The sequence below is a fragment of the Typopeltis vanoorti genome, chromosome 4, assembly GCF_054136105.1.
Source record: "Typopeltis vanoorti isolate ZY-2024b chromosome 4, IOZ_Tvanoo_1.0, whole genome shotgun sequence".
Taxonomy (NCBI): Eukaryota; Metazoa; Arthropoda; class Arachnida; order Uropygi; family Thelyphonidae; genus Typopeltis; species Typopeltis vanoorti.
Window position 1 is genome coordinate 10,526,145 of NC_143552.1, and position 27,269 is coordinate 10,553,413.

The window sequence follows — 27,269 nt, forward strand, 5'->3', positions numbered from 1 at the left end:
GTAAGTTATCCGATCTCATACAGAAGTGGAGGGAAAATGTGTAGTTGGTTTCTTAAGCACTCGTGTCTCTTTGCCTAGCCGATCGTTAAGCACATCCTCCCAAGTATCATGAATTGAAATGACATTAAAAAAAAAACTATGAATTTTCCTTCTGATGATGATGTAGAAATCTTAGCGTTTCTACAGAAAACTCGTAGTAGATTTTTATTATCGCAAAACACACAAATAAGCTTGAGAAAAAAATGCAGTTTCAAAGCAGCCAAACTTAATAGAAATTCCAATATAAAAACCGAACATTTCATTGACACGTGCCCTGAAATAATATATTCTTTAAATTATCACACTAAAATGTCTCTTCAGTTACTACACTGGTCTCCAAAACTTAAGAACAAACACTATTTCTGAAGATTAAAATCGCAGTTCAGACGAATTAGCTTGTGGCAATTTGTATAACTGGGATACACATTCAAATTTTCGAATCCACGCAAAGGGTCACGTGGTTGCACTCAACAGAATAAAATGCAAAAGACTGCGCTAAGCGACTTATGTTTGAAGGAATCGAGTTGCAAACTAGGACACCATCCAGATGACTGAACGCGGAGAATTATTGGAAAACTTGAAGGCACAGAATTACTGATATTGCCACAGAGTTTGAAATACCACAGGGTTGCATCCAGGCTTTGGAGAGCGTTTCAAGCCAATGGAATGTATTCTCGACGCTAAGATGTCGCCCTCGCTTTACCAGGGAGCATGAAGACAGATTTTGGGTCATAATAGCAAAATATAATCGACGCACTTGTACAGATCAGCATGCAAATCAGCCCCATCTAAGCACAAGAACTCGGATATCTGGACAAACTGTGGCAAGATGTCTGCAACAAGTAGACATACGCCGGAAGGCCTGGACAGAAGGTCCGTCCCATTATCCGCAGCTCATTGTAGAGCACGTTTTTAGTCGTGTTGTATCCATAAAAATTGAACAAGACACCAATGGGCTAATATACTCTTTATATCTGAGTCATTTTTTGTCTTTTCTCCGATTGCGGACGATAGTTGATCTTGAGTGTAAGGAGTATACTGCATACTATCGCGAAAATGTTCTTGAAAGGGATAAATAAGGCGGTGCTGGGGTCATGGTGTGGGGAGGCATCATGCATAATGGATGCACTGAGCTACAAGTGCTTAAAAAAGAGACTATGACTGGTAAACAATATCGCAACGAAGTTTTTCAACATCATGTGCAATTGTTCTATGGTGCTGAAGGCAAATTATTCATTTTATGGATGACAATACCACACCACATCGTAAGAGAGCAGTGGAGATACTTATGGAGACCGTGGTTATTAATCGAATCGAGTGGTCAGCACGCTCCCCAGATCTCAATCCTATAGAACACGCTTGGGACGCAATATGGAGACGCATTGCTGCTCGAAATTCCCATCCAGAAAAAACAAAGCCTTATCCTTGCTCTGGAGGAGGAGGAGTGGGCCAGTTTGCCTCAGAACTCCTGAATCACTTAGTGCTAAACATGATAAGATGTTGTGAGAGCTGCTCCGCAGTTCGGGGTGGACATATCCTTATTTAAATGTCCCTCCGCATAGTTTTCTTTAATCACTGCACAATAAATCCTTAACTGCATCCTTAGGAAATTTGGAACTTTTGACAGAAACGTATTGCCATTTAATTTGTACGAAATTCGTAACACATTTTTTGTGTAGTATAATTTATTAGTATGCCTGCAATAAATTTATGTTCACATTTTGCTGTAGTCATGAAAATATTTGACATACAGGTGAAAATGTAGTTTGTGCTTAGGTTTTGGACACCAGTATATTAATTAACATGTTAATATTCTGTAGCATGGAGTATCAATGATAATAGTATTACAAGATTTCCATGAACTTATCGCGTCAGGCCCATTCTAGACGAAATAAAGTGTATCATGTGCTTCTTAAACTCTTTCCCCGTTTGTACCCTCCTTCATTCACTCTTCATGTATTTTTTTATCAAAGTTTATTTGCTCCTTTCGCAACTTCCTTAATCTTATCCTACCATTTGGAAAATCTCTCCAGTATTCATCGGTAAATTTCCGTCAAGAGTATCTGTCATACTCCTATGTACACATTCTCGGTCTGTCCCTTAACAACCAATGTTTCACAGCAGATATCCTTCAAAATCTCCTCCTAACAAATAAATTTGGGGAGGTGATTAGATCTGTAATAAGTAATCCCGATGTAAGCTGATCACGACCATATGCAGAGGAACCACTTCATCGTTTTCTTTATCGCTGATATCCTCTGGAAGGATTCAACGCCTTCGCATGTGTTCACTCAACTTTATTTTCCTATTCATTCTCCCTACTTCGCCAGTAGTGGTCCACCCAACAAAATATACTTTTCATCTGTGGTAATCGAAGTTCATCAGTTTAAAACTTTTAAGCATGTTCCAAAGCGTTATATATGTGCCTCGTAGCGTGTAACAACCAAAGAAGAGACGGTTATATGTTGAATTCTAATTGCCGACCAGAGGAACGTTTACTATGCTTGTTTTTTTGCCGGTTCCCAAAATAAATCATAGGTCTCGTAATGAGGGTTTTTACTATAGTAAGAAGAGAACATCCTTCATTCTAGCCTATTAAATTATTATATAAAAGGATATAAAACCTAAATCAAGTTAATAAAAAAGACTATCTAGGCTCCTCCGGCAGAGCTCATGACTTATATAGTGCAAATGAAGGCAACTCCGAAATTGACGAACTTATTCTAATAAGTTCAAGAAAATTTGAATCTGGCAATAAAGAAAGAATGGATATTTAATTTTATATAATAGGTTTCTTTTTACTAATGCTAATCCCGAAACTCAAAAAGGCCCGTAGAACTCTTATTTCAGAAATACCATCACCAGATATCTGCATACTATTATTTTTCCTTCACTAGTGCCTTCAAAGTTTTCGATATCCCTAGGTTCATCTGTCATGAAGACCAGCTATCCAGGAGTTAGCTGTCTATAGGGTTCAAAGCCTACTCCTATTAGAGAACAAGTCGTTTGAGAATTAAAATTAGTTTTCCACTTAGTTACGCTAAACTATATATCCATTTATCACCTTTTTCAGGCTGTTCAATTCTGCCCGAACAGTTTCTATTACCTAAAAAACTCCTCCTGGCAATTAATCCTCAAATAATTAAATTGTTTCTGAGACTTTTTCTACATTTACTTCGACGACATTTACAATATTTACATTACATGCATGGAGACTGAGACTCAGAACTCATCTGTGGAGGACACTACACTACATAATTCAATAACTCTCGTCCTAACACCAGTATTCTACGAAATATTTTTGCATGTTAACCGCATATATTCCTAGCAGGTTTGGAAGAAGAAAAAGTCCCAATTTTCCAGGGGGTGGTGGTAAAGACTTACTCCCGCTGTATGAGACCAGCTAATTTCACCTTCAGTTAAAAAGGCCAGGCAAAGTTCCTAAATGCGCAGACGAGAAGCGAGCCAAGTCTTTATGAAATGAAATGTTCATGATCTGTCTTTCTAACCAGAGCTGTGGAGTCAGAAGCAATTCTTGGTTTTACTGGAGTCAGAGTCGATAAAAATGTACCGACTCCTAATGAATTTAAATTGTAATATAAATAATGTTAAAACTTCCTATTTCAGATAATAATTTGATTAGCCTATTTTTAAGATTATATTTTAATTTCAAGTTCTTTGCAAATTTCAAAACAAAACATTTTGATAATTTATATATTATATTAGTGAAAGCGGCATCCCATGAAAAAATTCCCAATAGCCAAAAAAGTGTCAAAAGAGTCCGCTGTTTTTGAACACTTTACAATACAACAGATGAGAAATATGTGTCAATGCACTATAGAAGATGGTGATTGTGAAAAAGCATGTGATGCAAAAATTAGTAGTTTTTGTGGTTCTGATAAAAAAAAATGCACCTACAAGAGCATTAAATTTAAAACGACACTTGCATCGTTTTCATCCTGAAGTGTTAGAAGCTGTGAATGAGAAAGATAGCAATAAGAACGTTTCCTCTGCTTCAGGGGCTAAAAAAAGATCAGAAATCTGCTGGAGGCCAAACACAACTCCCAAGATTCTTTACATCTGACCAAGTTATCGTAACAATGACGCCAGAAAGGTTTAAAAACACATTGTTGAAATAGCAGTGAAGAATGGTGTACTATCCATTTTTTTTTCACAACCAGCCTTTTTAGGCTTAAATGGAGAAATGGCTAGAAAACTTGGAGTCGAAGGTGCCATAAATTGAGGAGATATAGTTGAAAGTTTTATGTACCGACTGCTCTACGGAGGCGCCATTGAAATAAATATCGTTGATATAAATATAACAAGGGTCCGCGTGCATAGCCTCTTACAAACATTCTACCTCGCACCCAACTGACACCTGTCAAATAGCCAATTCAATCTACTAAGCTGATATATCTAAACTCGTTCGTTACAACTTACCAGCAATTTTGTAGAAGCAAGACAGTTGCAAAGAATTGGCTTACTCGTTTACTTCTGCAAAATCCAAAACAATATGTACATGCCCTCACCGGCCACACTTTACCTATGAAATCCGAGTAAACTAATAAACCAGAATCGCCCTTCAATAAATCGGTGCCGACATTTATAAATACCATTACCATCTGTCTCATGTCGATGGAAGTGAGGCTTTACTATTTTATCTTCAAAATCTTAACCACCACTGAAGAAATGCAGATTGTTCTGATGTTTGATGCTTCTATTTTGCCACCTGGGTATCCGTTGTTCCAATTGCACACAAGTTCTCATAGGCTTGTGAACTTCCAGACAGGCAATTGTTCACAACGAAGCTCGGTGGCCTCCCAACACCTTCAGCCACGATGTGAGGTTGCATTTCTTTTTTGGATTGAGCTGATCATGTATTTATCGGTAAGTGACGCAGCATTTTCGACGTAGTCAATTTGTTTAGGTAGCCTAAATGAACACATCTTCCTAAAATATGCGAGATTCAGTATAAATTGGCATATCATTTAAACTTAATGAGAAATTTAATTTTACTGTTTGCTACAGATTTACAATTCAATCGTGGTTATATATTTTTACACTAAATAAGAATCTAATATTATTTATAAACGAGACATTCGTTTGTGAGCGGAACATTTCAACATTCAAGCATTAAACTGAATTAGAGCTTAGGACGATAGTTTAAGATTTTCTGAGAGCGCTTTGTTATAATAATATTTTGTATTATTATAAAAAATGAGCCATCCGGTCCACAAATGGTTGTAAATAAATTGGAGATAGCAAATAGGCTAGGGTTAGATAAAAGCTATTCCACGATGCGAGTCCCACTAACTAAAAACTTTTTTTTCGCCTTTTATTTGAAGTTCTTTGAATAGTTCAGTTGCGCAAGTGAGTGTAAGAGGTCTCTTTCCTGTTTCTCGAAAAATGTCTAAGCTGTCATGCGGAGAGCCGTGAAGTGTTTGCTGCTGACACAGATGAAACGATGACATAACGATCAATTTAGATCATTATCGACTTCGCGTCACTGCAGTTTTCAGGGTTACCATGCGATGTTTTCATCGATTTCTAGGAATATCTAGTCGAAAATTGTACCAAAAAAGCATCTCGCAAAATTGTAAATGCGTAATTATTCAAGGCTGATGAGAAATGATTATAAATGCGTCAATACTGCCTTGCACTTTCCGTATGAATATAAACATATTTGCCATCTAGCAGTATTGTTATGATCAAGAAAAAAAAATTAAATTTTCTCTCGCAACTCAGTTTCAAACTTTTGTGATATTTGTACACGAAAGAGTAGAGCTAAGTTTTTTGCAATAAGATGATCGCCTGACGGCAAGTACGATAGAGTGATGATGGAAATTCGGGGGATTTTCAGGGAGATTGATAATTTTTAAGGAGTACATTACCATTCATATTAAGAAAAAGGATTTTACTAAAATATTTGAATAATTCACTCTTGGGAAGAATTTAAACATTTCTCTTGTTAGATGATATTCAGCTGAACCATCTGACGTTGCATATTTTTTATATGCATAAATTTCCTCCTTCGATTCTTAAACGATTTAAAAGGGTCGTTTATGAATAATCGAAGATGGGTAATCAGAAGTAGACTGTTCTCCTTCCAGCATACAGGGGGTTGTTTGCTTTATTTTGTGGAAATTAAACTGCACGGCTAGAAATTCTAGCAGCCCTACTCGTGAAAATGTTTCAAAATGAAAAATAAGCAAAAGCTAACACTCACTTCAGATTGCAGAAAAACGAGTGATAAAATAGTTATTTGTTAATGTCCACTAACGATATAAAAAAGTACAATAGAATTCCGTGGATTATTCAAAGCTCAACAGAAGTGTATATAGATGTTACGAAAGAAGACATCACTTCACGTAAAAAAAGCTGCTAAAGAAACAAGCAAGAACTTGAGAGAAATGCAAAAGCTTTGAGGCAATCACCGTTTCACAATTCATAGTAACTGAAGTATCTCGGTGTGTTTTCAAAAATCTACTCATTACAGAGGACTTGACTACATGAATCCGCAGGTTGTTCGTGTCTCGTCTTCATAGCACGGGAGGAAGTGCAATTGAAACTATCTGCATGAATGCTAGATGTGAGAGAAGGAAGTCGAAATGCTTTGTATTTAATCGAGAATTATAGTCTTCCAGGCAAAAGCCACATTCGATATGGTTAAAAAACAATCAGTATATATTAATCAATATACTGATATTGATTAATATATAGATATTGTTAATGACTTGAGAGAGTGCAATCGGTTATCTTCCTTAAACCGTCCTGATCTTTGGTACATGCAGAGGCTTAGCTATGGGGGGGGGGGGGCGCTGGGAACCTTTTTTAAACTTTTACAGTTAATTCTAAAATACAGTCTAAAGAACTCATTTCCAAATATTGTAATACTACCACAGCGAATTTTCTTCACAATGCTGTAGGTGTTGCTAGTTGTGAGAGGAGTCTTTCTAAATAAAACTGATTAAGAATTACCTACATTACTATGAAATAGACTTCGCCAATGTCATCGACGATTTTGCTAACAGAAAAGCAAGAAAAGTAACATTTTAGAATGTTGAAATTAAGGTTTTACTTCAAAAATAAACATAGCGTTTGAATTTATTTCCCTATACGTCGTTTTGACTTTTGGTAGTATTTTTGGTGTATTGAGAGGGGCGGAAAAAGCTCTAGGTACACCACTGGGTACATGTATAACGGCTTTCAGCTTCAGCTGAGTTAGTTGGTCTCGTATGGTGGTGGAATGATTTTCCCTCGGAAAAAGACACCATGAGTTAGAATACAAGAAGCTAAACAGACAAAACTTACGAATTTACAAAAACAGACGAATTTCTTTGGAATGAGTTACCGCGGCGTAATTACGAACGAGTATGAAGATTTTAGGGAAAATGCTCAAATCTAGAAAAATCCACTCCTACTTTACATTCTATATAGTCGTTTTTAATTAACTTTATTAGCAAACTTAACTTGATCTGATAAATGTTAATTAGAACAAATTAAGTTGTTACTAAAGTAAAATATGTCTTTTTTTTCCATTGAACGATCATTTTGCTATACAACTGTCAAGTAATTACATTAGTTAAGTTTTTGTACAAATCGATGAAAATGAATTTATTAATTAAAATCTGATGCAGGGGTATCCAATTATAATTACAACAGGTAGCATTGGAATTACAGAAGAGACAATTAAGATCACGAGGCCACACCTAAAATGAACCGAAAGCACTGAACTAGATGATCGCTAAATGGGGCGACTGTGCTGTATAAATCAAATCTCGAAACTGGGACAATCGGCAAAAAAAAAAAAAAATATATCATGACGTCAATTTATTAATTCCACTATTTGTGTTTACTAAAACTATTCGTTAAAGAGAACCGAGACCAGGAGGGGAAAAAACCTGCTGTACACAGTACAATATTTTGTACAAAAAAAACTTTGCACAAAATATTTAGTCATGATAGCACTGTACAGCTGGACCAAATGGGGACCAGCTGTAAAGGGGAAAGAAAAAAAAAGTTAAACTTCCGAAGGTCGACTTTTAATGGGTAATGCTCAGACACTTTTCCAATTACATCTAACAAAGTGGTACATGATAAAAAAAAATCTCATATGTAAAAAATGAACCAAGTTCTGAAGACGCAAGAAGTTGGATACCATTTGAAAATGACTACTTGGTTGATATTTTTGAATTAATTGTTCAGCATGTAAATTCCCTTCAAGAATTTGAGAAATACCATAACAGTAACATTAATTCTAAAAATAACGTCAGTAAATATCCGTAAATAGTTTGAGATAATATAGTAGTGTTATACATTTTCTCCCTTTTTAGGCAATTCGTAATTATCGTCATACCATGTATATATATTTTTTCCAGAATTTTTTTTTTCATAAAATTTCTGATAAGTTAAATCAAAGCAAGTATGTAGGCACAAGTTCAAAACACGTTTTCTTTCACGTGTCTTCACTTTATTCTCTAGTGAAGTTAAGTATCGCGTGAAGAGGTACAAGTGTTCAGTTTGGAGAGCAGCCCATTTCAGTGAAACATCACGTGCTGCTAACAGAGCAGCGTTGTAGCAGGTTAGGACTTATTTCCAAAACACTCTCGTTTCGATTATAATCATCTTTCATCTGATAAAATGGGGACATCCTTGCACCGCATTTTTTTAAAAATATTTTAATACAGACCTCTTTAGTTTCCATAACTTCGTTGAATAAATGTAGCAGTGCAGGCTTTACAACTTATTGAAGCCTAAAAGAAGAAAAGTTTCTTGAAATCTTAAAACAACCCCAACAGACACACTATAACAAAGTGTCGAAAATAATGTGCGAGCAACCCCCCCCCGACTCCTGAAAATTGGCACTGCAGTTGGAGATTAAGATAAAGAAAGGGGTGAGGGATAATATTTGTTCCCTTCCATTGGAAGGGAGAACGCATTAACAAAAAAACTTTTTTTTAACACATACTGCACTGGAATATCTGCACATGTTATTCATCTTTGCAATTTTTTGAGTTAAACTAATTCAAAATTTGTAGTACATTCTCTTCAATTTGAGATGTCCACTAACTTCTTGAAAGTAAGTCTGGCAACAAGCTAAACCACTGTCGAACACACAACTTTCGTCCTTTGTCCTTTCGTCCCCCCCTTTTTTTTTAAATAATGCATCAAGTACGAGGGTGAGATGTATAGAAAATCATCTTCCTATCCGGATTATAAAGCGCACAGCACTGTTCTGCGGAATGATCGCCTGTCTTTATAGATGAACCACGTGACAAATATGTTCGAACCCTTCCCTTCTTTCGTTGCAGTCCGTTGTTTTACAGTGTGTCGCATGTGTGTGTAAGCACCCTTACAGACATGAATCTAGTAAGTGTGAAGGATTTAAAAGCTTATGAAGAAATGTACTTGCAACCGAAAATTCTCCAACCAAAACGAGAACCAGCAGGAAACCGCGAATACAAAAACAGAAATATCGTGATTGAAAACGAATCGTATTATCTTAACAATTTAATTGAATGGACCAGTTTCTGACCGATTGTTTTCAGTGAGGAGTCATGGTATATGAACTAATAACCGAAAATCGAACCAAAAACAACGAACGATTATCAAGCCTCGACTTTCCGATTAGTATGAAGAAGGCTCGTTCGTCCCTGATATAAGACAGAAAGCCAAAAATTATTTTGCTCGTTTGTTAGGATTTTTTTCTAATTTCTCGGAGGGTCATTGATGTGTTCGTCTATGTATAAAAATATGTCGGTGATTATAAATGCTGCTCTGGTTGTAAGAGTGGTTAGCATATCCATCTCCGACCAACAGATTATGAATCCGCCATGTTTTTGATGGTAGATGAATTTCATCTTCCGGTTTGAGAACAATCCCACTGCTTATTTGCAAATTCAAAGGTTTCCTGGATTATGAATTCATAATCGTATTCATAAATTAAATACTGATATAATATATAGGTTAACTAAGTAAAATTCAGATAAATTAAAGAAATCTTTTGTAGCTTATTCTACATTGTCCCTTCGGCATTCTTTATCGCATGTTGCATTATTTAGTTAAGAGACTGCTTTATATGGTCAGCTGTTGGACGCAACTCAGGACATTGAAGCATGAACTAAAGAGATCCTTTCGCAGTTAATGATGAACGGGATTTCTACATTTTTAGTATAATCCACGATTTAAGATTCAAATTATTGAAACCAAAGAATAATTTTGTGCGTGCGCGCTCGCGCGTGTAAATGACTCCAACGAAGGTTGCAAACCTTGTTCATTCATTACCGTGGGTAGGTAAAAGGTGATAATATCATCGTAGATCGAGATTAAAGACGCTAACCACTCTGCTAATCTCATACTGAAAATATTTTCTTAAGTTTCTGGCTAGGCAGCGTATGTCATTCTAGTGATTACTACATAAAGTTAGTAATGTGACCTTTCGAGTTTATTATTTATTGCAGTCAAGTTGCAGATGGTATTTCGAGATTGCATTGAACAAGGTAAAATGACGTAACGCATGTGTAACAAAACTTCTTTATCAGTCACTTAAAAAACAGGAATTTCACTAAAGAAAAATTTAAGATGCTCTGGGTGAATAAGGATTGAGCCGACACGGAAAGTTGTTTCTCTTGAATAAATGACTGCAATTTGTTATTAAGAAACACATGCGGGGAGGCATATTTCAGGAAGCGGAGATAGCCAGAACGAATGAAGAGAAAAGTAAGAAACTGGAATGAAAGTGATGACTGGTTATCGCTCCAGTGCTCACGGAGTGGAAGAGCCATAAATAAAAGTGCAAGTTAACAGTTGATGAAAGTATCTATGGGGAAAAAAAAGGGCCAGGGCACTCTTGGCGTTTGGACTCTGATCTTACTGCTTACTTTACGTTAAAGCAAATAAACCTAATAAGGAGCGCATAATGCGAAGTTCGTGTATTCTCAGTGTTTATATTTGCTGAAATCTTGAATCCTGTGTGCAGAAGGAATGAGAATGGATTCCTTAATCATTCCAATTGCGCCGTTTCTCTCGGAATGTGACGAATGGTATTTGTTTAAGAATCTCCGAAACATGAGACGTTGCTGTTTAATAATTACTCCGATGCAACTAAGGCAGTGTTATATTATTTACCTGTGTGTTTCTGTAGTAGTTTCACGAGAAAAGAAAAAACAGTAGTCACCAGATGACTCATTCTCAGCTGATGTACTGGACCAAAAAGACCTTAGAAGGCTCGTGTCCAGAACAGAATTTACACCAAACCCCATCCAAATCATACGTCTCAGTCTTCTGAATACGCCGGCGCTAAGTTTTCTCCGAAATTTAGAGAGAGTAAGCAATTGCTCGAAGTAGATTTTGAGCTTAATAAAAATCCCAGCTTTGGGATGTTGGGCTATAACTGTGATAAGTTCCTGCTCAGAGTCATTTCAGTAATTAAATTTCGTCTTAAATGAGACCTGAATGATAAAATTATGACTCTACACGGGGAGTGGTATAATGTGCACTCCCTTTGTTGCGCGATACAGGAATTCAATTCAACTAGGTTTTATTTGCCGTGCTGGAAAATGATATGGAGGTCAATATTTATTGAATCATTTCGTTTTGAAAATATTGTTTTGCGCACTGCAAGATTTCTGTAGTGCAAAAATGAGCGAAACTAACTAGGAGTTGTAGCTTGAGAAAGATCACTATAGTAGAAAAGTAAGCAAATGGATGGGGAAAAAAATATATATATAATTTCGAAGATTGAAAACGTCAAACTCTCTCACACAGTGTGGGGAAAGGAAACACTAAATCGTCAAGACGAAATGTAGAAAGAAGAGAAAGATGGGGAGTTTGCTCAGATATTTTGTAGAATCTTAGATCAAGTGCCGAAACAGTCTGCTGTTTCGGCACTTGATCTAAGACACCTTTGCATGCTAGTTGACCACTGAAAACCATTTTGGCGATCGCTGACCCTCAAAGCTTTTAACAGAAGTTGAATCGAGAGTTCTAATAAATTGTGCGAGAGATGTGCATCAGGAATGAGACAATGCAGATTTCCTTCCTTTATCTGGGAAGTGTAAAGAAAATGGTAAAGATATACTTAATTTCTAGGCAACAAGGTTTATAAGTAGAACAAAAGTGATAACTAGAAGGAGGGAGACTGGAGCACACACTGAGAAACACTTGGAGAAATACTCTGAGTCCATGTGACTGTCTTCCGAGCTCCGAAAATTCCTAGTCCAAGCTGGTGACCGAGTAGTTTAAGATTTTTCTGATTGTTCGCCGATGGAAAAACAAGTCGCGGCTTGCGGCTTGAAATCGTGGGGGTGTTGCAACTTTCGAAATATACACACACACACTGTAAGTACAGTGTATACGTGTTTGGATAAAATATCCAAATTATGGCAAAAATTTTTAAAAAAATTAAACATGAAACAATATTGTTTATTATCGATAAAATTATACAGTTTGGTATTATTCAAAGTTACTTAAAAATTACTATAACAAATGTTATGTCTTTAATTGTAATGTCCAAATATTTAAAGAGACGGAGTAAACAAGATACGAACACTCTACTACTAGCGCAAACTGCATATAAACAACAGTGGAACTCCGGAGGGGCAGTGCCGTATTACGCTAATAGCTCAATAGCTCGCATCTCACTATGACATGCATATGCTTGCGCGCGTAGCAATATGACACTGTGGAAAACACAGTGCTGCAAGAGACCTTCGCCCTCTTAATTACGTGCTACAAGATGGATTTTTATTATTATTTTTTTTTTTTAACAAAATAAAGAGAATTGAATAGGATTGTTGATGATAAAATTAAATATTACAAGCAAATATAAATAAATTAATAAATATATTTATATATCGAGAAAAAATTGGGGGTGCTGCAGTTCCGCAGCACCCGCTATGCATGAGCCGCCCCTGGGAAAAATAAAGATGCAATAAGTGTGAAATTCAACAGAACGTTTCTTTCTCGTAACACTGGAGTGGCAAGTAACACCAGAAGATCACTTTTCCACAGGATGACACGAAATGTAGGGAAAGGGGTGGAATGAAGTAATAATTGCGACCAGTAGTTCCAGTTAGGAACCAGATGACAGCCTTATTACCGAGGTACGAAGCATATTTTTTATTTTGTATTTTCTAAGATCAGGTTTGGTTAAATTTATAACCCCTTTTAGAGATACGAGCATTAGCATGTGCAGATAGCAAGCCCTTGGAAAAAGCACGAAAGTGAGGTGAGATAAAGCAGAAATCGCAATCATCCAGTTCGACATTGTTATAGCGCTAGATGACAACGTTGCGATTATGAAATTGCCTATTCCGTGGAAAGGATACTATCATGTTGTGGTCTTAATTATTAAGGATGAGGAGGAATTTCACAATTTTGAAGCTCTGTAGGAAACAGAAATTCAAGCGTTTTTAAATAAATTTAAAAAGTTAAAAGGATGAAAGATGCTCAGTCAAATAATTGAGAATGAGGTAAGAAAATCTTGAGTCAGATCTAAATATTCCATTACCCAGTATTTGATATCAGAAGACATATCAGATGACTCATCCCAACTGTCATTCCAAGGAACCGGTAGAATCAGTTCCTTTAAATGGGATCAAGCAATTCCCTGCAACCCTGATTTCATGCAATACCAAGTTTGCGTGCTTAAAGTCATTCGTACTAAGAATTCATGCTCAGCTTACGTTTTTCTTCCACTTCTCCATAGCAATGATGAGCAGCAACGAGGTCTTCTGCTGCGCCAAAAGAACCCACACTCAAGGCAAGTAGTTTTTCAATTTCGTAATTTCCAATTAAGAGTTTTATAGGCACAATACTCAGAGATAAAATTTGCTATTAATATAGTTAATGGATACTTCTAAGAAGTAGTCTTATTTCAATTTACTTATTTAGTTTTTACTTTAATTACAACACTTCTAAAAATGTGAATTGCTTTCTCTGCAATGAATGGTTATAAATCGGATATTCTATTTTGGATCAGCCAATTTAAAAGACAAATTCCACGTGCATTTATTGCACTTTTTTCTGTACTTTCTTATAGGAAATATTTTATCAAATTCTATTTGCAACACTTAGCCAAAACAACTTACATTCATATACGGTAATGAAGCAGCCGAAGTACTGAGGATACCCAACAACGGAAACAGCACAATGGGCAGGAGTGCCGTCGCTGCCAGAGGAATTGGTTCTAACATCCAATAGGCAGCCATGAGAAGAATAACATAACCACATTTTGCCTCCTAGAAAGAAAGAAAAATATATTGCATGCAGGGTGCATTACACACACACACATGGTAAATATAACTTGGGAATGACTATACGAGTATAGTGTCAACAAATAAATCAATTGACAGTAACTTCAGAATAACTAAGTCATTCAAAATTTACTGTTATCTCTTCGTTTTAATTAAGGCGCGAGTTTCTCATTCGGCCTCTGATGTTTGGAAATAATCAGAACAAACTATTCTGAACTTTGGTTTTGAACAACCATCGAACAAGGCAATTAGATGGTTCACAGTTTTTGGCATCCGAGAATAGTTCCTGCGAACACAAACTTTTCCAAAGTGTAGAAAATTTGAAAACAGTCGACTGTAAGAATGAATACCGTTTAGAAATAAAAGCAATATTAGGTCTGGCACCGTCAATCGGACTTGACAGATTAGGAATACCCCCACTCCCCCCCTTTGATCGTGTTTGATAGCTACAGGGTATTTTACCAACTGAAACCACTTAAATTGTTCATGTTGATATTTTATTGCTTCATGCTGTTGTTTCTGTATTCAAGTAACGCTAGACTGTTTTCTTCATTGATGCTAATTCTTATTTTAAAGGGTTTTTTTTAATTTCTTTTTGTATGTTAAATAGCAAATAAAAAATAGCAAATGTTAAATCTATTATTTAATAAATATAATATAATCATTGATATACGATTATGCATAATATAATTTATTATTATATTATATATAATCACATAATATAATAATAAATCTAATACAATCATTGCTATCTTTCTAACCCCCTCCCCCTTTTTTAAATACATATCGAAATTCTCACGTCGACTTATGTTTTGCTGAAAAAACATTGACAGCTTTGACAGGAAATTGTACTGTTAATAAGCAAAACCATTTTGAAAAATAGCTTCAAATTAATTTCAGTACTGCGAATGCTTCGTCTATTTAATCTTCATCACCGCAATGTCAGTTTCATTTAAGAGAACTTTGTAATCTAATCAAGCTGCTTTTGATGGTCACGGGTAAATTGTCTGATGGAAGACACTGAAGAACAAATAAAATAAAATAACACTCGTTTCTCTGTTTGATGCGAGTCGCTCCATTTTGACTCCTTTGTAGCCATCACATTCAACAATAATTTAAATGGCTAGTTGCTCTAACTTGAAATTCGTGCTATCCTGGTCTGATTTTTTGTGAAGTGCACATGATACGGGATTGGTTAGCACACAAAAAATTAAGTAGTTATGTTTAATTATTAACTGAACATTGTGGTATATTTAACTTCTTTAAATTGTTTAACTTGGACACGGAACTTGTAGCTGAGCACACTTGCCATGATCGACTCGGGTTGAGGAAATCAGACTATTTCAATGAATGTTTTTTTTTTCTCTCTTCAATAAAGAATGATGGTCTCACACCGAGCGATTAGTCATCTACCACTTCATGACATTCTGAAACATCCATATCTGTGGGATTCAAGTTGACTTGTAAATAGGAGGAGGGAGACGTATCTGCAGAAGCAGCGTGGCTTTGGGATTTCTTTTCCTTTCACGCTCTATAAACAGACAGCAAATTTTAGCTTGCAGAATTAAAAAAGTGTTAGTCAATTAATGGTTTAAATGGAAATGATATTACACGATTTTCTGACAGCAGTAATTTCATTTAAAATAATTTATCTTTATGATAAGCAAATCTCCACAAAAGAATTTGGTTTTCACACCAATATGTTATTCAATATATATATATGATCAAGAGAAGACGTTAACATTGTGAGGAAAGAAAAGTTTATGAAATGTATTACTGCGATGAACAATTTAAATCAGATACGTGATGCAATTTGTGTGTGTAAAACAAAATGTAATATAGATTCACAGTTAATTTGAATTTTATCAAATTCAAATCAACTTTGAATGGACAAATACTTAATTCGTCCTTCCTCTTTTCTAAAAATGAGAAATTTTTAAAATTCCTCATTTTAAAAAATATTATCTATAGCCTTTAGTTTAATGAACAGTCAGAAATGACGAGTACGTTGGGGTTTCTAAGTAATCTAAAGATAATGTGGAATATTTATTTCAAATAGGGAGCTATTTTTGATGCAATGATTATTTTCAAAATACTAAAACCGTATACTCGTAAAAACTAGAGCCAGTACACAAAACACTATTCTGAAGAGCAGGGGGAAAGTACTGCACTTTGCTTTATTACTTGAACTACTTTTAATGTGTATTCAGCTTTGAACGCTGAATACACATTAAAAGTAGTTCAAGTAATAAAAGTACAGCAATCCTGCAATAAGATAGCTCCTCCTCTCATTCAATACAATTTTCTCCACGTAAGGATTTTTCAAATTAATCGCAGTAAAACTTTTCAGGTTGCTTTCAGAATCATCGTTTCTATACTGATTTATTATTCATTTCGAACATGAACGTTAAATCAAACCTTGGGGTATTTATTTCAAAATGATTAGTTGTGTCTTAGTTTGGGATATAACCAGAAGTCGAACGAAGCAAAGTCTGGACTATATATATAGAGAGAGAGGATGTTCGTTTTGTTAAACTTTAGCTATCAAAGAGATCGAATTTGAAGTTGTGAAGCATCTTCCCACAGCCGTGTGAAAATGAAAAGAGGACGTCAGAACTATTGTTTGTTTGTTTCACTTGGCATCTCTTTGGTGCTAGAAGTGGGCGCTATCAATGGAGACCTTACTTTCGGAGTTCCTTTCGCATATGAGGAAAATGGTTGGTAGAAGGTAAGTGTATTGGCTCTCTAAACTGTTTGTGAGTTCAATTCCCACTGTGGCACGAATATTTGTGAATGCCGTTAGGTGATACAGAATTTCCGTTGCTCGGGGTGACAACAACATCCTACATATTGGACTCGTGGAAAAAGTTCCCTGTTCCATTTCTGGAGTAGGGTTTTCGACATTAACTAAATTTTAGCCCGTCCATGACCTTATATGGGTGGGATGTATACAACTTTAATAAAAAAAGTATATATTTCAGCTTTTCAAACAAATAATCAGTTCAATTAACTCTAGACGTAGCTCTTTATAAGTGCCGAAATATTCAGTTTTGATATTCTAAAGACAGGCATTTAAAAGTGTTTTTTTTCCCTGATGCAGGCCAACTTTTAACTTTCTTATAAAAACCATACGCCCAGTGTAACCCAAGTTGTTCACAGTAAAAGTAGTTGTAACTAGCAAAACTATGCAATTCTTCCTATCTTTAACTAAATTAGAGTTTTTTGTTTTTTTTAAGAGGCGTTCTGAAAAGTATGTATTTTGTCGTGTCGGTTCGTCCACATAAAACTCATATATTAGCTTTTATCTAATAAAAGCTAATATTAACACTGCGTAAAAACTTATGGAAAAAAAAGCAGATAAAAATACATTTTTCATTGCCTTGAGACCAAGTAACTTCATGAGCGAGCGACTCATGCAATGGAGGAGTTCCTTTAGGAAGTGGCGATTTCGCAATCTAATACGTCCCTTAACACATTAAAAAAAAAAAAAGTTAAATTCCGACTGAAAATTTCATCGTCGTGTAAAGTTTGACTCAATAACACCACATCGTAGACGGCTGCAGGTGTTTACATGGAATATATTTTAATATGAAATTGATTACAGAGATTGGTTTGATATTTCCTCGTCTTCTGGATATCAGAAAAGTTGGCATATCGAAAGTTGGCACTTTGGTGTTAGCTGAGCGGCCGGTCGTGCGAGCAATGCGAAGGTCAGAGGTTTGATCCCACAACGGGCCAAGTTTGTTTTTTGCCTGTCTAGTTGGCCGAGCGATTAGCGTATCCAACAGGTCGCTGGTTCGAATCCCGCTGTGGGCATAGATGTTTGGATTGTCTTTAGGCGGAAGTGAATTTCATTGCCCGGCGTAAGACCACCTCCCCGCTTATTGGAGGCCTGAAGTGGCTTGAAAAAGTTCCGTGTTTGGTCTCTAGAGCAGGGTTTCCCGACTACTAAAAAATAAATTATTTTAATTAATTAAATATTTTTTAAATTATTAAAATTAATACATTTTTATAATTAATAATAAAAATTACGAAAAAAAATGATAAAAATGAGCGTTATAAAAGTTGCTCATTCCATGAAACTTCCACCCGTTTTTGCCTTTGAACTGTAGCCATGCAAATTTCCTTTAGACAAAGGAAAATTGCATGTTCGATTCTTAACTCCAACTGTCTAACTAAATTTGATGAGGTTCAACATCATTTCGCTAAATTTTATCAATAGAACTAATTTTGCTGAAATCAAAACCTCAATCAATCACATGTTTACAACGCAATCAAAATTTTTATTAAATTCTTTCTAGCCAGAGGTGATCGTGGCCATATATAATTACGTTTTGGGTCTGCAACCAAAACAGACATCCTCGACATTTTTATGAATATTTGTACAGCCAAAGACCAGAAATAATTTGCATATGCAGGTAGACACAATATGAATTTAAATAGATGTCGATGCGTGTTGCGAAAACGAATGGAAAATTAGTTACTCAGAATGTTGGAGTTCAAACAAACTGCAATATTCTTGCGTGGAAGTCAAACTGCACGCATTGCAAAAAAACGCGACAGATGCAACGATTTAAATTAGAACCATACAAAAAGAAACAGGTGTTCGGCTTTATATACTCGCACAAAATGTTTTTTCAAAACTGGTACTCCTTAAGGTTACGATACTTCGGTATTTCTGTAGCTCAGTCGCGAGGATGTTATCACGTTTACTATCCAGTTGGAAAGCTCCGGATCTTAAAGTTTTTCTTGTCGTCGACGCCAAAGACTTATAGCGGAAAAGGTATTTTGCATATAGAATTTTTATAGGATAACAGTTCTCATGCGATGATGATTGACTTTTTCTTTGTTTTCTGAGTTCCTTATCTCTCATTACATAAAATGTCAGAAAGTAACCGTAATGTAGAGGCATACCACGCCTTTAGAAAATAAGCAGATGAACTCTCAAGCAGGTAGAGAGAGTTGTGTTTGCAGCTCATAAGTTGCGAACAGCAAGAAATTGCTACTGTTCGCGTGCTGTGACAAACTGTTTTTTTTTTGTGTGCTCTAAAGATGCTGGGTGTAACACTCGCGAAATATCAGCTAACAAATTTAAATAATATTTTGTTATTCTTGTGTTGCGAGTTAAACCGCTAAACAAACCATTAAATGCCTTTACTCAGGGTTCTCACCTTACCAGAATGAAAAAAAAAAAAGCATTTAAATGTTTATTTTATAATCTTTATGGGATGGTACAGAGAACTGTTCTGATGGAATTCGCATTCGGTCACCTCGACATATTGTAATATTGAGGAATCTTTAAACCGGGAATTTTTATATTAGTTCTTATTAGCATTAAATAAACAAGTATCAAACAATTTGAAAAATTGAGAAATGCATATGTTAATGAACCTTTAGAGGTTTATTTGATCACTCCGCTCCTTCTAATGGAGACTATCTTGGCATTTTGCTTTTGCGATCTCAGCAAATCTTTCCTCTTACTTTTCTGTTCGGTAATCTCTTAAGTCGTGGAGTGTGGAAAGTGTTTCAAAGTAATGCTTATTCCTCAATATATTCATAAGAAAACCAAATTTAAGTATTTTTACATTTAAAATAAGCTAATTTTAATATGAATTCAATTTCAAAAATAATAAAAATACCGAAGCATGCGACATCATGATGACATCTGATTGTCGATTCCGACAATAATGCACACGTTGTCTTAATTTTCAAGTTACCGACATAAGTATACATTGTTAGTGGTTAATAGTAAGCCAATAAAACTTGAAGGATTCAAGTTCCTTGACATTTCAGCTGTACCACTATTTAAAAACTCATTTTCGTTTCGTAACGAAAGGCGTTGCAAAGAGAGAATAAAGTATTTAAATGGTATTCTCTCGTTCCGTGCATTGTTTAGAATGTCTGTTTTTGCATCAGCTAATAACGTCAGCATCATGCTTTCGACTACGATAAAGTGCAACAACCTTTCATTTTTAGATTCTAAACGTGTCATTAAGGAAGAGAGAAGAAAAAAAAAAAAATAGGTGCTCATTCGTGCATGCATGTTTGCTAAATGCTGGTTTCTAATGTTTATTGGCCTTTCATAAAGATTTCCTAAGGCTAATGAATTCGAAATATGTCTGTAGTTTTGGTACTGTTCGCTTATGGGAGAATTGCAGTATTCGAACTGGTGAAGCTATCAAGAAAACGTAACTCGTCCATTATACCGCTACCAAAAACAAAACAACAACAAAAAAAGACATTTCTCACCGCTTGCTTTCGGAAGCAAGTCTGATTTTTTTAACCAGCGATTTTTTTTTGTTCGAGTGTACTTATTTCTGAATAAATGAAAAACATCTTAATGCTAAACAAATTCTTCAACCATTAAACATTTAGGTTTCTAAATCTTCATATTTTATATCGCAACCGGCATGAAAATTATTCCCGAAATCATACGAGATTCTATTTTGCTTGTTCATTTTCTTAGCCTTATTTTAACGCAAAGCTGAGTCAATCTGAAATGGGCAGATCTTTCTGCCGCAAACTTCATCCTCTTCCTTCACCAAACAAAGCCGGGAAGACGCACGTACATTCTGATCACCTGTAATCCGTTAAGAGTTTCTTCTCATTTATAATATTTCGGTTCACAGCAGTTGATTGTAGACTAAACTGAAGACCACAATGGGATCCCCGTTGCACTGTCTCTAACTTTGGAACATTATTTCTACATAACCTCTGTGGCTTGGAAAGACGTGCATTCCAATCCTATCTAACGAGAAAAACGCTTATAAAAAAGGTCTTTCTACTGAAAGTGAGTTAGCTAATCTCATACTGAGGATTTTTCTCCTGCAAATCAGAAACAGGCAAAACCGGTTAGAACACACGCAAAAATGTAATGTACTAGCCTCAGAGCCTTAGTTGCAATTTCGAATGTTATTTAAAGGAAGCATGAAAAGTAACTAGAAATTTCTATTAATATCTTTTACTTAAAGACATATGATTACGTGCATGTTCACACACACAGAGTGATTATCCATTTTTAGTCCATAAGCATTTCATATAAATTTTATTTTACTAGAAAAAGGAAAATTTTCATATCAGCAATTTTCCAGTCTTAGAACCAATGTGCTATAGATCCCCAAACTTTCGCGGATGGGATTACTATAAAAATCTTATATTGCCTAAAGGAAAGTACCGGTGTTGTAGCTGCAGCCACATCACTTTATCAGCCATAATGTAAGAATTAAGATTGATTCTCGTCCACAGGCAGTTTTCACTGGAGAATCACTTCAGAACTGTTGTCTGAAGAATACTGCATGCAAGCTGAAAGATTAGTGGCAAACATTTCCATAAAAACTTGCAGAGCCTAAAAAAAAATTTTACCGTCACACTGTGTTAGTCGGAATGCCAAATTTTATCTTATTGTCCGTTTTTTTTAATAATTCTCTCTCTCTCTCGCCTACAAGAGGTTAAACCTATAGTATCGTGTTTGAGCTAAGGATTTCTTTCAGATATATATTTATTTTTTACATGGTCGAGAGAGCCTCCTCTAGACACCAAACATGGACCCTTTGTAAGCTAGAAAAAGGCTTCAGGCTCCTACCTAAAGACAATCGCAAACATCCATGCCCACAGCATCAGAAGTACTCAGAGAATTACTTTTATTTCTTGCAATTAATATGAAGTCACCCATTAACTAAGGGCTCGCTTGGGTGTATCTTGTCCAAATTTAAAGATGGTAGTTATTCTTTATCTCCTTCATACTTACAGCTTAAATGGATTATGCTTTATTAATCCCGCTTATGGCAAAGATTATCCTGTATTGCAACTTAAAGAAAACTGCAAAATAAAATTTTAAAGCCACGAGAAAAAAAAATCTCTCATTCAAATATTTTAGCAGTCGAGTTTAGCAACTTATTTTGCAGTCGGAAAATGATCAACTGCGATTGCTTTAGGAAAAAGAAGGAGATTTTGAACTTATTTAGGAAGTTTTCAAATTCTCTACGAAATATTTAGTCTTCTTATTATGGGTCAAGTTTCCAGTTCCAGTGTAATGTCATCACTTCCTTAGTCTTCCAGTTTTTTTTTTTCCTTCTGTACAGTAATTTTCAGAAGCCTGCTATTGTCTATTCGATTTAGATGTGATCATTGGTTTATAATAATTACTGTTGTAAACGGTTAACTGCTTTTTTTATTCAGAGATTGTAAAATTGACCATGAAAAGAAGATTGAGAAACGACTTCAAACAATAAAAATGAAGTTTCCTAGAAAACAAAACCGGCTGGATATATACCGCATGGTATAGACCATATATATGGTCTATGCCATACTCTTTATGGTCCCCATAAAACAAAAGGAAGAAATTTTAGTCTTTAAATGTAAACCAGTTAACTTTCGCAATAGCGATTATATATAACGGCCCTTCAGAACACACGCAATTTACAGACAAAAAATACTAGTTGTGGTAGTGGTGGAGGTGGGCGGTAGATGGCGTTGATGGAGCTGATTCGTAGTAGAGGTTCGGTGTAGTGGTTGAGACAGTTGTAGGTGTCACGAAGAAGAATAATAATAATAAACAAAAATGGTCATATCTAAATCCAATAGACAAGAACAGACTACTAAAATTAATTGTAATAAAGCTGTTTTTGACAAGTATTTGAGATGGCTAAAATATATTATTTATTATACCATTTACTTTAACAACATTTGATATTTACTATCAAAACTTGGTCGATTAATTTACGAAGATTGCCAAATATCTTTACTGATCTTTTGGTGATGCTTAATTTAAACAGAATCCAGGAAGGAATACCAAAAATGTGGTATGGTAGAAAGGAATACATGAGCGAAGAAGATACCAGCAATATCTTAAATCGAATAAAAATAAATCAAATTTTTAAAAAATTAAAATGCCAAAGTGAAAATCAATTTTGATAAAATTAAGACTGATGGAAGGAAATTTATAATGGGATAGATATAGCAAAACTGGTCTGATGTAACTATTGTCGAAAGATAACCTCAATTAAATTCGTAATTTAGGTTGCCTTTTTGCAATAGACTAACGAACAGCAAAAAAGTCAGCTGAAATAATCTGTTGCAATTTATGAAATATTAAAAATAGTGTGAAGTCTGAAACTATCTTTTGCATCAGCACTTTTACCGCTGATTTCGGTCAAGTAAATAAATAATGAAACACTGTTTTCCAATGACTGCATGATCATGCTGATGTATGAAGGACGGTTGCAGCCTTGTAAGCATATGGAAGGTGCAGGGAAAGTGCTTTACTTCGTTACATTTCAGATTTTGGAATTGTCAGAAGCAACTAAGGCGGCCATTGCATTATGCCTAAACTGAGTGTATCCGTTTGGCCGGTCTCAGAGATGTAGAAACTCCCGAGTTTTCAGGAGGAAAAGCCCCGTTACCTCACTGAGACCGGCTAACTCACCTTCGACTACGAAAATCCCCCCAAAAACATCAAAGATGCTGTTAGTTTAGGTGCAACCTTCGGAACTAGAACTACAAGAGCGGTGCATGTGACAGTAGAAGATTCCAAATTTGTTCATTAGATGGATAACGTAAGTAAAAAGTTTCGTTGACAACCTTTCAGTGGATGTGTCTATAGTTGATATCATGTCGGTATCCGGTGAGCAAAAATCCATATATACAAGATCTCAATAACATGTCTTGAGGGTCTGAATGCTACCAGTCGATGAGTTGTTAAAATTTTATCCGCTTGATTTGCCCATGACGTTATAGCTCCACCAGCACGGAGATAAAGGTTTCTTCTCCTAAGAAAGGCAGCTTTAACATTGCATCCATCGCAGAATTAACTAAATGGTATTACAGAATCTGTAATAATCATAACTATATATATATATATATATATATATATATATATATATATATATATATATATAGAGTTTAATTAATAAATCAGAATTTGTAACAATAAGGAGATCTGCGAGTCACAAAATTGTACAACAGAGGCGGATGAAGTGGAAATCAAAACATGTTTCAAAATCTAGACGCCATATAAACACGTTATCTCCGATTACTCTCTTTATATTATATCTAGATTTTGGAATGTGTTCCAAATGTTTGCTAAGAGGTTGCCCTCGCAATAACACGGAGCATGAACACAGATTTTTGGTGATAACAGCAAAACGTAATCGACGCACCACAGCAGATTGGCTTGCAAGTCGGCTCCATCCAAGCACAGGTACTCGGATATCTCGACAAACCGACGTACTAAGACATCTAGACCTATATGCCCGAAAGACTGTGGCATGCGCCTCTTTATCCACAGCTCATCGTAGAGGACATTTTTAGTGAGTGGTATTGTATCAATAAAAAATTGGACAAGACATCAATTGGCTAATGTACTCTTTACACATTAGAGTCGTTTTAGTCTTTCCTGCGATTCTAGACGACATTTGATCTGGCGTGAAAATGATATTACTTACCATCAGTGGCGCACCCAGGGGGGGGAGCAAGCAGCCCGGGCAGGGCACCCCCCAAAGAAAAGGAAAAAACACTAGAAAAATTTCCAAAAATCTTTTCCTAATTAAAATTCTTTTTTTTTTTTTTTTAATTATGTTGTGTCGTGTCTTCTATTTCTATGAATTAGCAATCACTACAGATGCTCAGTCATAGGTCGTATGCGATGCGTAGTTTGTATTCGCAAATCGTCTACTCAACTCGAGCCCCCCCCCAAAAAAAAAGGTTAAATCTTGAGCGCTCGGCCCCCTCCAAGATTAAATCCTGAGTGCGCCACTGCTCACCATCGTCAGAATGTTCTTGAAAGGAATAAATACGGCGGTACTAGGGTCATGGTGTGTGTATTGGGAGGGGGGAGCATTATGCTTAATGGATGCACCGAGCTACAAGTACTGGAAAAAGGGACTATAAATTTCGTACAAATTACAACGATGTTCTTCAACGTTCGATTGCTTCGTGGTGCTCTAGGCGAAAAATTCATTTTTATGGATGACAATACTACACAACATCGAACACAAGTAGTGGAGATACTTCTGGAGACCGAGGATATTAATGGAATCGAGTGGCCAACACGCTCCCAGATCTTGACCCAATAGATTTGGGACGCAAAAGGGGAGACGCATTGCTGCTCGAAATTCCCCTCTAGAAAACAAACAAGGTCTTATCTTTCCTCTGCTAGGAAAAGTAGGCTAGTTTACCTCAAGAACTCCTGAATCACTTGGCGCTAAGCATGGTACGACGTTGTGAAAGTTGCATCACAGTTTTGGGTGGACACATTCCATAATGAAATGTGCCCGCATAATTTTCTGTAAACACTGCATATTATACACATTAATTCCTTAACTGCGTCCTTACAAAATTTGTAACTTTTTTCCAAAAACGTGTTGCAATTTAATTTGTACGAAATTTATAAACATATTTTTTATTAACATATTAGTATGCCGACGATAAATTTTTGTCCACATTTGGTTACAGCCATGAAAACATTTTCATATACAGATAAAAATAGTTCGCCCTTAACTTTTTGACACCAGTGTATAACGATGAATCATCACTCACTGATTATTGTAATTTCGTAGTTTACAAACTTCGAAAATGGCTAGCTATATAGTAACTTAATTTGCATCAGAAAGAAACGTAAAAAGCAAGCCACGTATGCTGTGAAAGTGGAATGTTGATTGTAATTTAGAAGCTATTTCAATGGCATTTTTAAGAAGTGTAGTTGCTGATGTTATGGTAGCGGTCACATTTTAGTTGAGCATTACATTTTGAAGAATTAAAACAATGCCAGTTAAGTATTCATATTTAGATTACGACCAACTTTCTATTTGCTTAATACTTCTAATATTTCAAAAAATCTCATATATATATAAAGTGACTTTTTTTTTTTTTTTTTTTTTACATAAAATGGCTAACACAACGAACAATAAAGCAGCAATAATCGGTTGAATGGCGGACCTGTAATATCTGCAGTTGACATTATTTTTAAACCCCACGCTACATTTTAATCTAAATGTAGAAACTAATCAGAAAACGATGAGTAATCTAAGAACTATACAGGGTCAGAAGTAGTTGAAGAATGAGACCTGAAGAGGTGCCTGCTAAGGAAAGGACTCATCTGTTGTTCTTCAGAATCCATCACGAATTCGGTCGAAATCCATTGAACGAGACGATCTGCAGAAGTCCCCTCACCATAATGTTTCTTCATTTGGGATCGAATTTCTCAGTCAAAAGCGTAAACTGATTTCTAAGTCGGTTTCAAAACCGACTTAGAAATCAGTTGAACAATCTGGTGTCAGCGAAGGAGATTAGCAAAATTCTCGCGCCTTGTACCAGCCAAATTCTCAGCATGCTAAAAGGCATCTATGGGAATTGAGTAGAATTTAAGAGTGCGTCTACAATCTAGAAACGTTCTTTAAACTTATTTGTGCAATATTTTATTCAAAGAATTCTGTTGCAATTTATAATTTTATATAATTCTGGTGCATTAAGAGTAAGCAATAAGACGCATTGTTCCGGGAAATTGTGGAATGAATTTTTAAAAATGCTATTAAATGAGAATTTTTCATTGTAATTATTTTTGAATAAAAATAGTTTATGATTTCACATAAAAGTTTGTGGCCATACTACTAGTGTTGTGCAAAATGCTACATAGCCTTGTGGCAATGTTTCTTGTACCTTAATGCTAGAAGTGAGAGCCTTATAAGTTCTATTTTAGTCGACGACTACAAGTTTTTCTAGTGTTATCAGCTGGTTTTCCAGTCAGAAACCACTTTTTCAGACAACAATGCTCATGTCAGGATCGTGAGATGACCGAATGGTTTGGCGCTTTCTCTCCGATATCTCCAAATTCATCGACAGGCATGGATTCTTATGAAGGCTAAGAGTGGAAGGACCTCCGTCCAGATTTCCTAAAGTTAGCTTTTTACTATGAGTTCCCTGTCTTTTCTGAAATACAAAGTAAAAATTTCTCTGACGCCTGTAACTTGCGTATCCATG

General features: G+C 35.7%; 1 protein-coding gene across 1 annotated transcript in view; it reads right to left on the reverse strand.

Annotated features, from left to right (window-relative positions):
* LOC150107100 (Na(+)/citrate cotransporter-like) overlaps positions 1–27,269 on the reverse strand; it is a 135,108-nt gene that overhangs the window by 43,424 nt on the left and 64,415 nt on the right. Inside the window, exon 2 of the mRNA XM_090391613.1 lies at positions 14,130–14,279. Within this exon, the coding sequence (XP_090247739.1) occupies positions 14,130–14,279 (150 nt within the window). The remainder of the gene's footprint in view (positions 1–14,129; positions 14,280–27,269) is intronic.